The 11,599-nt window shown below is 35.5% G+C and overlaps 1 protein-coding gene across 1 annotated transcript; it reads left to right on the top strand.

The window, feature by feature from the left end:
* The first annotated feature begins 7,681 nt into the window (after positions 1-7,681).
* gtf3c6 (general transcription factor IIIC, polypeptide 6, alpha) lies at positions 7,682-11,457 on the top strand. Its single transcript, XM_020934756.2, has 6 exons — positions 7,682-7,861; positions 8,622-8,702; positions 8,787-8,850; positions 9,441-9,485; positions 9,554-9,658; positions 11,194-11,457. Exons 1-6 carry the CDS (start codon positions 7,838-7,840, stop codon positions 11,313-11,315), a joined length of 441 nt encoding a protein of 146 aa, XP_020790415.2. The 5' UTR covers positions 7,682-7,837; the 3' UTR covers positions 11,316-11,457.
* Positions 11,458-11,599: the final 142 nt, after the last annotated feature.

Here is an 11,599-nt window from a genome sequence, read left to right as displayed (position 1 = left end):
AGTGAGAAAAAGACGTAGCCTACCTATTAGCGTACATTATAATGTTTAAAGACAGAGTAAACCTATCTATAAATGAGCTTCTTCTGCTTATAAACTTGTAATTGTGTTTATACCTTGTGTGTTGTAGTTTTTAGGCATTATGAATATTTTATTATTTACAGGCAATTTCTAAATTAGCATATAGAACTATAAATGTGTAATGTGAAGTAATTGTCTTTACTTTGACCCAACCCTTGGGCCTGTAATCAATATTTTGTATTCATTAATAAAATATGTGCCAAAAAATAATACAGATTTTCATATACAAAGTAAAAGCATTTGTAAGCTGCACAAGCATTCATCTTAACATGTGGTGTAGTAGGTATATAGGTTGTTTATAATCATGCAACTACTTTAAAACAAAATGAGCTTGCATTTTTACAAAACACTCCGCATACACTCTTACCCTAGCTGCATGAAACACATATGTATGAAAGGATCACTATAATCACTGTATATTAATTTTCACAGTTTTTTTTCACTGTGCATTGGAATAGTTACACCCACAGTCTAACCGCGCTTGGGCCCTCTCTGGATGCACTCTTCTCATGCACTGTGCCTCTTGTGCCCTCAGGTCCATGCCAGGGGTTGTTGTTTTCACTGTAATATATAGTTAGCCATTCCACCAATTTACCCTGTCACTGTTAATGGGGCAATTAACCACAGTGATACCCCCAGGCAGAAAGGAGCACCCCAACTCCAAACTTGTCTTTATGACATTTATATGACACTATGTGGGGGAAGCTGGGGACCCATCTGACACCTCAGAGGGTCCTTTATGTCACTCCCCTCTCGGCTGCCCCCGCCCCGATTTCTGCCCCGGGGTACGACACGGAGCAAGTGTAATGCATCATGTACAGAGGAGGTAGAGGGGGAACTCTCAAATCTAACTCACACTCAACATTATCACAAAAAGACTTTGAAAAGGACTGAGAATCTAAATCATTTTAGCCAAATTTTATTGAAATTGTTATTATCTCATCTGCTCTAACCAAAATATGGTCCATAATATTACTTATTGAATTCAAAAAAATCTCCAAATACATCACTTTTTTTTTTGGTCTAAATTAGTTTATATACATCAAATGAAAGCTTATGATGAGCAAAAATGTTATAAAAATGTCTAAGCCAAAATATTATCAATAATCTAAATTAATCTTAAAAGCCACTCACATCGTAACTTCAGATACATTTTAGCACCATTTGGGAATAAGTGATTTTTTGGGCTAAATTATATCAATAAAAAACAAATTTTAGCTCAATCCTCTGTCAAAATGTTACAAAAAATTTAACAATTATTTTAAATAACTGGTGGAAAAAATTCCCTTCAAAAACATGCAAGTGCATAGCTGTCTGTGTCACTGTACTTTTATCTAATATTTGTGCTAAAAGAGGCAATTCTTCCAACTTCTTGTCCTTCTCCTTGCACTTCTCATTCATGGGTGACCTTTTTTTGTCAGATTTTAAAAGTTAGAACAGTTACACATACATGGATAAGTATTTAATTTTCGACTGTGGACAAATCTAAAAAAAGAAAAGTCTATTCAAAGACAGTGGCATGTCACTTAAGGCCTTTTGATTCTGCACTCGGGATACGTCTGCAAACATATGTCTAGCTTATACGCTCCTCCTTGACCTCACTGTTTATATAATCCATATACGGAAGTCTCTCCATTTTGGTCCACATTCGGCCCTGTCCTTCTTCCATCCCAGAGGAGGCAATAACCTCCCTAGCAAGTGCTTCCCCCTTGAGCCGTTGTCATAGTAACTTGCCAACCGGTCGACATGACAACCCCACCACGGTCCAGAGATAGATGATAGGCCAGAAATTGGGAGGGAAGAAGGTGCATGGGGGATTTGCACACCCGCTTTAATTTAGTTTGCCTGATTCACATTCAGAACTGTGTTTTTTTTCCTCCTTCTCAAAGGCTCTCCAGAGGTTAGTTATACATTCATATTTACACAGGTATAATTGCCACATATAGCTGGTCAGCACATGAACTCACTGCAAATGGAAGAACCTATTCCACATTTATCATTTCAGATTTTGTTACTCCACATTTTGATATATGAATAATGAATTGTAAAATAACACAATTGCAATTTTTCTGACAAATTGCGTTTTTGATTATACTTTCAGAATTAAGATTTGGCTTCTCGGTGCCTATTCTAGCGACATATGAGAGTAATAAAAATTTGGAAACTGAGATAATACTTTACAATTAGAAGAAACCTGTGCATTTTAAGACATGTTTGTTATAGATAGACCAATATATATATGTTGGCCAGTATACCAGGCCGATATTTGCATGTTTAAGTGTACATGCCTTAAATCTCCATCACAGGCCAATATTTAGTTTTGGCTAAAGAGGATACATAAAGTTCTGCGTAAGGAGTACACATAAAGCTTTATTTGAACACTTTAATGTGAAAAGATAACTGCACAAAACATGACTACAGTGACTACACAGCTCTCGGTTTGTGGTAAAAAAAAAAAAAAAAGATAGAGTTTTTAAAATTATGTGATTTGAGGAAAATAATCAAAATCTGCTCTGCATATCAGCCTAAAAATATCAGCACAGCTTATCGACTACACTTATCGACTACAAAATAATCAAAATCTGCTCTGCATATCAACCTAAAAATATCGGCAGAGCTTATATATATCGGCCAGTCTCTAATGTTTGTAGTGGTCTAAACTACAAGGTTAGCTGTTATCACAAAATAACTTCAGAAATAATTGCAGCCTTTGCGATTTGTCATTTTGGACAATCCAAATTTTGACTGAATTTCAATGAATTTTCCAGCTCTGATATAAGTCACCTGACATTCTTGATTTGAATATTTATGTTTACGTCCTTATCACCACCATGTTTTTCTCTTGATTTGAACAGCTGGTGAGAACAAAATCTGCATCCTTCAGGAATGACTATAGGCCTCTGCCCGATGACTGACCCTGCACTTTGACCCTAACGTGAAGGCAGCCATGCAAAAACTGACATTAAGAATCAATAGGTAACATTTAAATTAGGACTATTCAATTAAAATAGACAGTGTAACCTTTCAGGCACCTTAGCATAATGTGAATGCTATAGAGCCCATGTAAATGTGTGTCGAGCTGTGGTCAGAGCTCCTCCATGCTAATAAAATTACTGCCGCTGAAATGCCATTATAGCCTATGAAATATCGTACTGAGCTATAACATATCCTTAGCATTCACCGTGTCCTTATTGATGCTTCATAAATTTCTAAATGTTATTGTGTGTGGATGTAATATTAAGATGGAATATATTATCAGTTTTATGGTGTATTACATATATATAACATATTTGTATCATAGTGTCATATTGATTGTCAAAATACACTCAATTGTAACATTGTCATAGGAAACAATATGAGAAATACTGTGAATGAATTACTGATAGGCCTGATAGGTCGCGATAATTACTATACAGATTTGTCATTCAACATATGCTAAGTGAACAATATTTTTTATCAGTTTTCTTTGCGCAAGTGGGGGATTGTCTTTTGTAATTTCATGTAGTATTATGCCTATATGACGACATTTCAGTTGTAAGTGGACCAATAGTTAACGTACATGACACCATTGTTTTCTTTCAGTGGTTGAGACTTTGGTGGCCCCCCATTTTCTGAACTTCTCCCCCATAGTCTAAAAAGAACATGGACTTAACATTGGCATAACAAAATCTCAGTTTTTTGCTCCTTGTATTGTCATTCACATAAAAAGTACAGTGTTAAAAAATACAGCTTAAAGGGCCTATATTACCGGGTATGCTGTTTTCTGATCTTTCTGATGTTGTAATGTTGTTTCCTTATCAGGAACAAACCTGGAGTTGTGTTTTGTTTAATTCACACATGTTTAACACATACATCCATCATATTTAGGCTGAGTTCTCTCTCCACGTTGTGATGTCATGTGGTAATACAGGAAGAGCTCCACTCTGTTTTTAAACTCCATACACCATCACTAGAATCATTTGGATGATTTCAGTCCTGGAATTTCCAATGTCTACTGGTAAATTGAAAATTACCGCTTCATGACATCACAGTGTGGACACAGCATTTTGAGCTTTGGAGATGTAAACAGACTAATAATAAAGGATTACTCAAACATGTGTGACTAAATCAAAATACAACTCCAGGTATGTTTTTGAGGAGATAACAACATTCTAACATTTGCATAATATAGCACCTTTAAATATTAAGTACAGGCAATATGTGAATGGCCAGGTGTGCCAAACATCCATAGAGATGTTAAACAATATTGAAAAAAAAACTAACAGCCACAAGCTGCTGGATCACTACGGGTAAATACATTTTTTACTGTAGGGTAGGACTGTCAAAAATAACAAAAATCAGATACTAATCAATACTAAAGCTACTGTCAACACTACATACACAAATACTATTATTTTGTGTTGAAAATTACAATATTGTAAGATTTTAAAATGATCATTTGGGCATCAAAATTGTAATGAAGTATTAATTCTATTCTTTAGTTTCAAAATCCAGTTTGAAATTTTAGTATGATGACAACACTATTGTAGTGTCATAATACTGTGGAATGAATGCTAACTTTAGTATTTAGCATCTTAAAATCTCCACTGGTTTAACATTAGGCTAACTGTAAATTCTGATGAGGTGTGACGACACAATCCCGAGGCCTAGTGCGGAGATGGGGGCAGGTGAAATGACTATTGCTATTATGCTGATTTTGTGGTGTGTTAGGATACGTATACCAGGATAATGGACCATGTCACCCAATGGTTCTACATTTGTGCATTTTCCTTTGTGATATTTAAATCAATACTGGATTACTATCCATCCCCCATTGAATAACATATTATTTATTCTTTCTATCATCTATCTATTTTGTCATGTTATCATATTAATAAAAAATTATGAAAAATACACATATACAAAATAGCATATCGGGCAGCCCCAGTGACATTTACAATCACCCAGGTTATTGTCAATTTGAAAGTCAGACAGAGAAGACATTTGGACAAAGTTTTTAATAACATTTAATTATTCATGTTAAATAATTTATCTTCAGGGGTTAATAATTTGTATTTTCAGAGGCCAATGTGTATAAAGCAACTGCAGTGCTGCCGAGGCAACCTGTCAAGAGCAGTGGGACCTATCTCCGGATCTTCAGCTAGTCTTGGTCACGTCTATCTTCGCTGGAGGTTTTGACCTATGTATGTATGTTTTGGGTTGACAGGAGTGCCTGGACTAAACCCAGTCAGACAGAGGCAGAATATGCAAACTCCACATAGAAAGCCCTGGAAAGCCCCTATCAGTATTTCTGTATCAATTAGGTAATATGGTTTTTCATCTTAAAATAATTTTAAGGGATTCAAGCTGATAATCTATATTTATGACATGTTGTATTATAAGATTTTATGTACCGCAGAAGTGAAACATTTAAATTCAAACACTGCAGGCTTGTAGACTCTGGTGATGTAATTTGTCAGGACTGTAAAAAATCTGTCTTGGTAAAAAAAAAAAAAAAAGTATAGAGATCGACCATTATGTGTTTGTGTCATGGCTGATGCTGATGTGATCCAGAGAACCCAGTGCCCAATAAGAACTCTTGATATTTTTGGTCCAATATGTAAAGCCAGTTTTGATTATTTTCCCCAAATTATGTCATTTAAATTTACTACAAACTCACCTACAGCCTTTTTTACCTCAAACCTTTAAGAGAGTTGTGTAGTCATTTTGTGCAGTTATTTCTTCGCACTAAAGTGTTCAAATACAGCTTTTATTATGCATATTGTTTAGACAGTAAGTCAGCCAAAAAATATATCATCCTCTGCTTGAGATTTAAGGTTGATAGTTCATAAGTGCAAATGTCAACCCGCTGTATCGGTCTGTCTCTCATTGTTTTGTTGCTTCTGGGACTGGTAATTGACTGCCTAAAACACTGACTTGATGTTTTAAACTATGTCAACCAAACAAAACTCTTAACGTAACACATTTGCTTATTTGGTTAAAGGTAAGTTCAACATAACAGTCTTTTATCATGTTACCCATTTCCATTTTTAGACTATTCAAATGAGCCACAGCAAGGCAATTTCACAAATGCATATGACTCTTGTATATAATCCCATAGATTGATGATGGCTCCCTCCTTGATTAAAGATGTAGTCTGATATGTCCTTTTGTCTTGCTTCTCTCTGATGGCTTCTTTGGTGGCGTGGACGCATTTGATGGGCACGTTTCATCTGGTATTTGTTGCCTGTGCCGCTGACAGATGGATCTTCCCTTGGGGATCAATAAAGACTATGGGTCTCATCTCATCTCATCACCTCTCCAATGGGCTTGCACTGGAGAACATCCATAAACTGAATGCTGGGTGGAGATGAGGTTGTCCACAGGTACACAGATCCTATGGTACAATCATCAGGAAGCATTAGTGTGATGAGCAGAAGGTACAGGCCTGTTGTTATAATACTAAAATTTCAAACTTTCATCACTAAGGAATAGACTCAATACTCAATACTGATCCCATTACCATGATGATAATAAAAAGCTTTTACACAATAAAATGTTCTTAGAATTTTCAACATTAAATCATAGTACTTTCTTTTGTATTACCACATGGCCTTTTATCTGTGTAATATCTCAGTCATCCAGGTATGTTCCAAATTGGTCCATGGCCGTGTACTAGACTATGTAGTCTTATACTTTTTCTGATACAGCTCAAGATCATTGTAGAGCTATTCAGGAAGGTTTATTTATGCCTTATGAGTGTGACTTTTTTAGTATCAATACTAGCTCAAATTAGTATCTAGTTTCGATACTAGTTTTAGTGTGGAGTAGTAGTTGTAGTATTTTAGTTAAAAAGCTATTAGTAATCAACCCTTAAAATGGGATTGTCAATAAAATCAATACTAATATAGCAATTGATATTAAAAACTACTGATGCTACATACCGGTACTTATTTGAACTAGAATCTATACTGAAAAAAAATCATTAAAATCTGGGGTTTAAAATGGTCTTGATTCATATCACAACTAGTATAACAATACTGATGAAAAATACTATTAATATGTAAGAATGAAAATTACATTGTATTATTGAAAACTGTTATAAAAGCGACATACTGATATGAGCAAGATTTAATGCTAAAAATCTGAGTGAATCAAAATGGTTTTGATCTATATTAGAACTAGCATAAGACCACACGTAAATATTGAGGAAGATGCTATTAATATGTATTGCAAATTATATTCTATTATTTAAAGTGACTTCTTTTTCAGCACAAAAGAACTACAATTGTGTTTTGTTCACACTATCCTAAAAATATGTTATAACTGGCTTAATTGCAGTTATACTAAAAACAAAACAAAAACACGCTCACACTTAGGGGGTTATAGTGAGTTAATTCCTCTATTTTAAACTTTAAGAAAATAATCAAGTTGGACATTTTTTAATTTCCTTTTCTTAAATAATGTTTTGAGCTGTAGGTCTACTTTGTCTTTAGAGCCATAGACATGTCCCTGTCCTCCATCCTGAGCGCTGTATTGTTTAACTTCACGATACAACTGCCGGAAAATTGTGCAACAGCCCAACCCAGTGGCTAATTAGTGCAATAACATTCATAGAGACTGGTTAAAGAAAGCCCTCCAGGACACCGTACTTTCGCGGAAGCTGGTCAAAAACTGCATCAAAACACAACGGGTTTTCTGAATATTATCATAAGGCAGGCTCGGTATGCAGCTATAATTTGTATTATTATTAATGTAGTTAAATCATTTTTTACAAACGATGGATGATGAATGGGAAGAAGAGGTAGGTAAAGGCTAAAATCACTAAACTTATGTGAATCTATATGCTCGGTTAGCTTCACTGCTAGTCCACCATCATATCTATAGAAATATTAATCCATGAATCACATCACTGATCACATTGTGGGGAAAAGTGTGCGGTTGTATTACCATATCATTTCAATATCGTTATGTTATATGGAGGAAAAAGTAGTGATGAACCAATCATTTCCATCTATAGTGCAACTATCATCCCTCGCCATTAAATGCAACACACTTAAAGGTGCACAGTGTAACTTTTCTGGTAGAGGGTATGTCACGTTTGCTTTGCCGAGAATTTTCCACAGTATGCCATTATAATCGTCTATCCCAAGCATGGAGAAAAGCAGGGGGCGTCATCAGGCAGATCACAGGTCAGATTTGGTGACAGGAGAACCAGCTCACTGTAAAAATGCATGTTTTTTCAATATATTTTCTAACAATATCAGTATACACCTGTAATTGAATAAATGCAAGATAGATAGAATTCTTATCATAATGTGGAACTTTACATTCAAAGCAATAAGACTGGTGACGTATGTACCACCAGAAAGGTTACATAATGCACCTTTAAATAAATACATTCTCTGTGTAACTTAGTTGCCTTGATAATGGCAGAATGGGCCATGGATTATTGCTGTGTAACACATTTTATAGTGTATTCATAATATACCACAGAAATTTCAATATAACAATAGTGTTAACTGTGATCCATCTTAACATTACTCACACAACTGTGTTTTCAGGAGCAGCTAGTTGTTGTGGAACTGGCCGGAACCCTGAGCAATGAGTTTCTGACCAAGAACAAGAGCACATGTAAAGTTCTTGTAAGTCTTTACTACTGTGCTATTACAGATGGATACATTTGCAGCATTTTTTGTATGATTGTTTCTACTTTCTCTGTTTCTAAGGATATTGACAGTGACAAGCCATTCATACAAGTGGGACAATTTGTCTTTGCTGGAGAATATGAAGGTAAGACAATAAAAAGTCTGTATTTCACTACTGTCTAGCCTACCAGTTTTTTTTTCACTCACACTGAATTAGAACAGGACAGCATATTGTTGTCACCAATATTTATATATGTATTCATCTTTTTTTTTTTGTCCATTTGACAGACGTTCAGTACATGTACACATGCTTATAAAGTTGTTATAGTTGTAATAATTGAGTTTAAAATGTGCTTTTCTTGTGGAGGGTCAGCCACTTGCTTATTATCTATCTCCAGAGAGATGAGCAGGCATTGCTGTCAGGCCAAGTAACAGGTCAGATCAGTGGCGAAGCAACACTTATAGCAAGAATACATGTTTTTGAAAGTATGTTTTTAACAATAGGCTACATTCACATGACATCATGACATTATAGAATCTCTGTAGTTTCAATTGAGCTGGAGGACAGGTTAGAATTCTGTGCTATGCTGTTTAACTGTCAGATTGCAGATTTGTTGACCTGGTTTATGGTTAATAACTCTGTAATTACTGAGTTTATTCACAAGAAAAAAGAAACTGACACAGAGACATTAATTCCATATCTTTGCTACCTCTTATACTATCTTACTTGTTCAGATGCTTTGGGGACTTCTATGCTGTTTGAGGAGTTGCCACGGAAAGGTAAACATTTAACCTTCAATATTTTTTTCTTTTCATTGCATTTTAATTTAATTCCTATGTTTTTGCAGGAAAGGACTCCACTACTGAGCTCAAATACATGTGTCACACTGTAAAGAAACTTATGATGCAGCGCGTGTTCCTGACAGAGAAAAAAGAGGGGGAAACCGGCCAAGGTACCTACCGGCAATCCCAGTTTTAGTGTAGTCTCTTCGCTTGCAGCACAAGTTCAATTACAACACTTTTTTTTATTCAGGTACAACAGCATTGGCAGATTATTGGTATGTGCAAATGCACATTAGAAATTATAATCTAAAACCAGAAAAAGGTTTTTAAATGGATTTTAAATTGTATATATCATGTTATTTTCTGATCTATGTTATAATGTTGTTTCCTCATCAAAAACATACATAGTGTTTTGTCTCATTCACACATGTTTAACACACAAACCCTGCATATTTAGGTTGAGTTTTTCTCTCAAATGGAAAACACTCTTGACACCTTGATGCCATGTGGTAATACAGGAAGTGGTCCACTGTGTTTTTAAACTCCATTCACCTTCACTAGAATTATTTGGAAGATTTCAGACCTGGAATTGCCATTCTCTACTCAACAAAAGGTAAAAGGTATTTGTTAACTTGAAAACTACTGCATCATGACATCACAAGGTAGAACAGAGCATTTTAAGCTTTGGAGATGTAGACAGACTAATAAACCAGGGTTGTATGTGAATGAAACAAAACAGCTCTGGATCGGTTTTTGATGAGGTGGCAGCATTCTAACATGGCTTAAAGCAAGGGTTTGGCTTATTATCTATCTGACCTCGGGATCTGACTTTTTCTGTAAAAAGTAACCCGGGGCCCAATCTCATATCAGTTGTATTTAATGCAATTGGTTTTGCGGCTCTCAAGAAGGTGCTCATGGCCCTACTCTGGGCCCCGGCCCTATGGTTAAGAATAATTGGAATTTCACAATTCACCAAGAATCCAAGAATCCATTTGTGTAATATAGGACCTTTAATTAGTTCAAAGTAAAAGAAAAATTTCACATTCCATCTTCACCTTTGCTATTTGCTTCAATACAGTAATCTGACATCTCCAGAATTCAGAAAATGGTATGATTTTTGGTTAGTGAATAAAATTAGTAATTTCTTTCACAGTAAAGATATCAGGCTATTATTGATTTGAAGTCATTTTCACTCTATTTTATCTCAAATAATTGCCTAGCAAGTCCAGAATGATACTGTATGTGTCTGTATATTTTACATATCATGTTAGCGAGCACTTCCTCTGTGGCGTCTCAAGCCAGAACTAAACATGATTGTGCAATTAGATGCTCCATTCTCAGTGACACATGTGAAACAAAGGAGGTATTTGGTCACTTATCATTTACTGACAAAATTACATCTCACCTCAGATTAACAGAATTTAGTGTTTTGCTCATTGATTCTACAGAAACCTGTGATAGTTTCTGTCCCTTGTGGTATTTGTTTTGATAAGGACAGACCATGTATGTCCTTGATTAGAGAATTCACCTGTCAATCACACCCTTCTGAACTGATGGAGATTCGCCATGACAATACCTCAATTATAAAATCAGCAGTAGTGATTTTGTAATAGCAGTATTCTTTTCTTTTTCTCTGTTTGTATTAAAGTGTCAGACATTCATTCTGCTGAAGTTACAAGCTTTGTACATTTTTGTCTCTTACTAGGAGGTACAGGAGACAGTGGAGAACAAGATGATGCCATCTTGTTGAGTGATGATGAGGAGACTGGGGCAGAGCTGGATGACACACACAACACTGTGGATGTGGAGGACTCCCTGCTGGGCTGATTCCAGAAGGACTCACTATAGTAGTATATATGTACATTCAGGCAGCTCGAAGCCACAGGCAGACTGGTTTGCACCTACAACTGGATTTATTAGTTCAGGTTTTTTCAAATGTTTTGTAGTTTGTAATAAAATAATAATCTGATTGATGTGTTCTAGAGTGTTTTTTGATGTTTTTTAAATTTAGAGGTTCACAAATTGCATCCATAGACGTGTGTGTGTGTGTGTGTGTGGGTGTGTGTGGGTGTGGGTGTGTGTGTGTGTGTGTATTTACACATTTATACATA

This window comes from Boleophthalmus pectinirostris, unplaced genomic scaffold (genome assembly GCF_026225935.1).
Source record: "Boleophthalmus pectinirostris isolate CB_2022bp ecotype Guang Dong unplaced genomic scaffold, ASM2622593v1 HiC_scaffold_2, whole genome shotgun sequence".
Lineage (NCBI taxonomy): Eukaryota > Metazoa > Chordata > Actinopteri > Gobiiformes > Gobiidae > Boleophthalmus > Boleophthalmus pectinirostris.
This window is presented reverse-complemented; position numbering and strand designations above follow the sequence as displayed.

What these genes read in the sequence shown, in the direction of transcription:
- gtf3c6 (XM_020934756.2), top strand. Translation starts at nt 7,838, where the DNA reads ATGGATGATGAATGGGAAGAAGAG. An exon ending in AGAGCACATGTAAAGTTCTT is followed by an intron (nt 8,703 to 8,786) that starts GTAAGTCTTTAC and finishes TCTGTTTCTAAG; the next exon opens with GATATTGACAGTGACAAGCC. An exon ending in AGAGGGGGAAACCGGCCAAG is followed by an intron (nt 9,659 to 11,193) that starts GTACCTACCGGC and finishes GTCTCTTACTAG; the next exon opens with GAGGTACAGGAGACAGTGGA.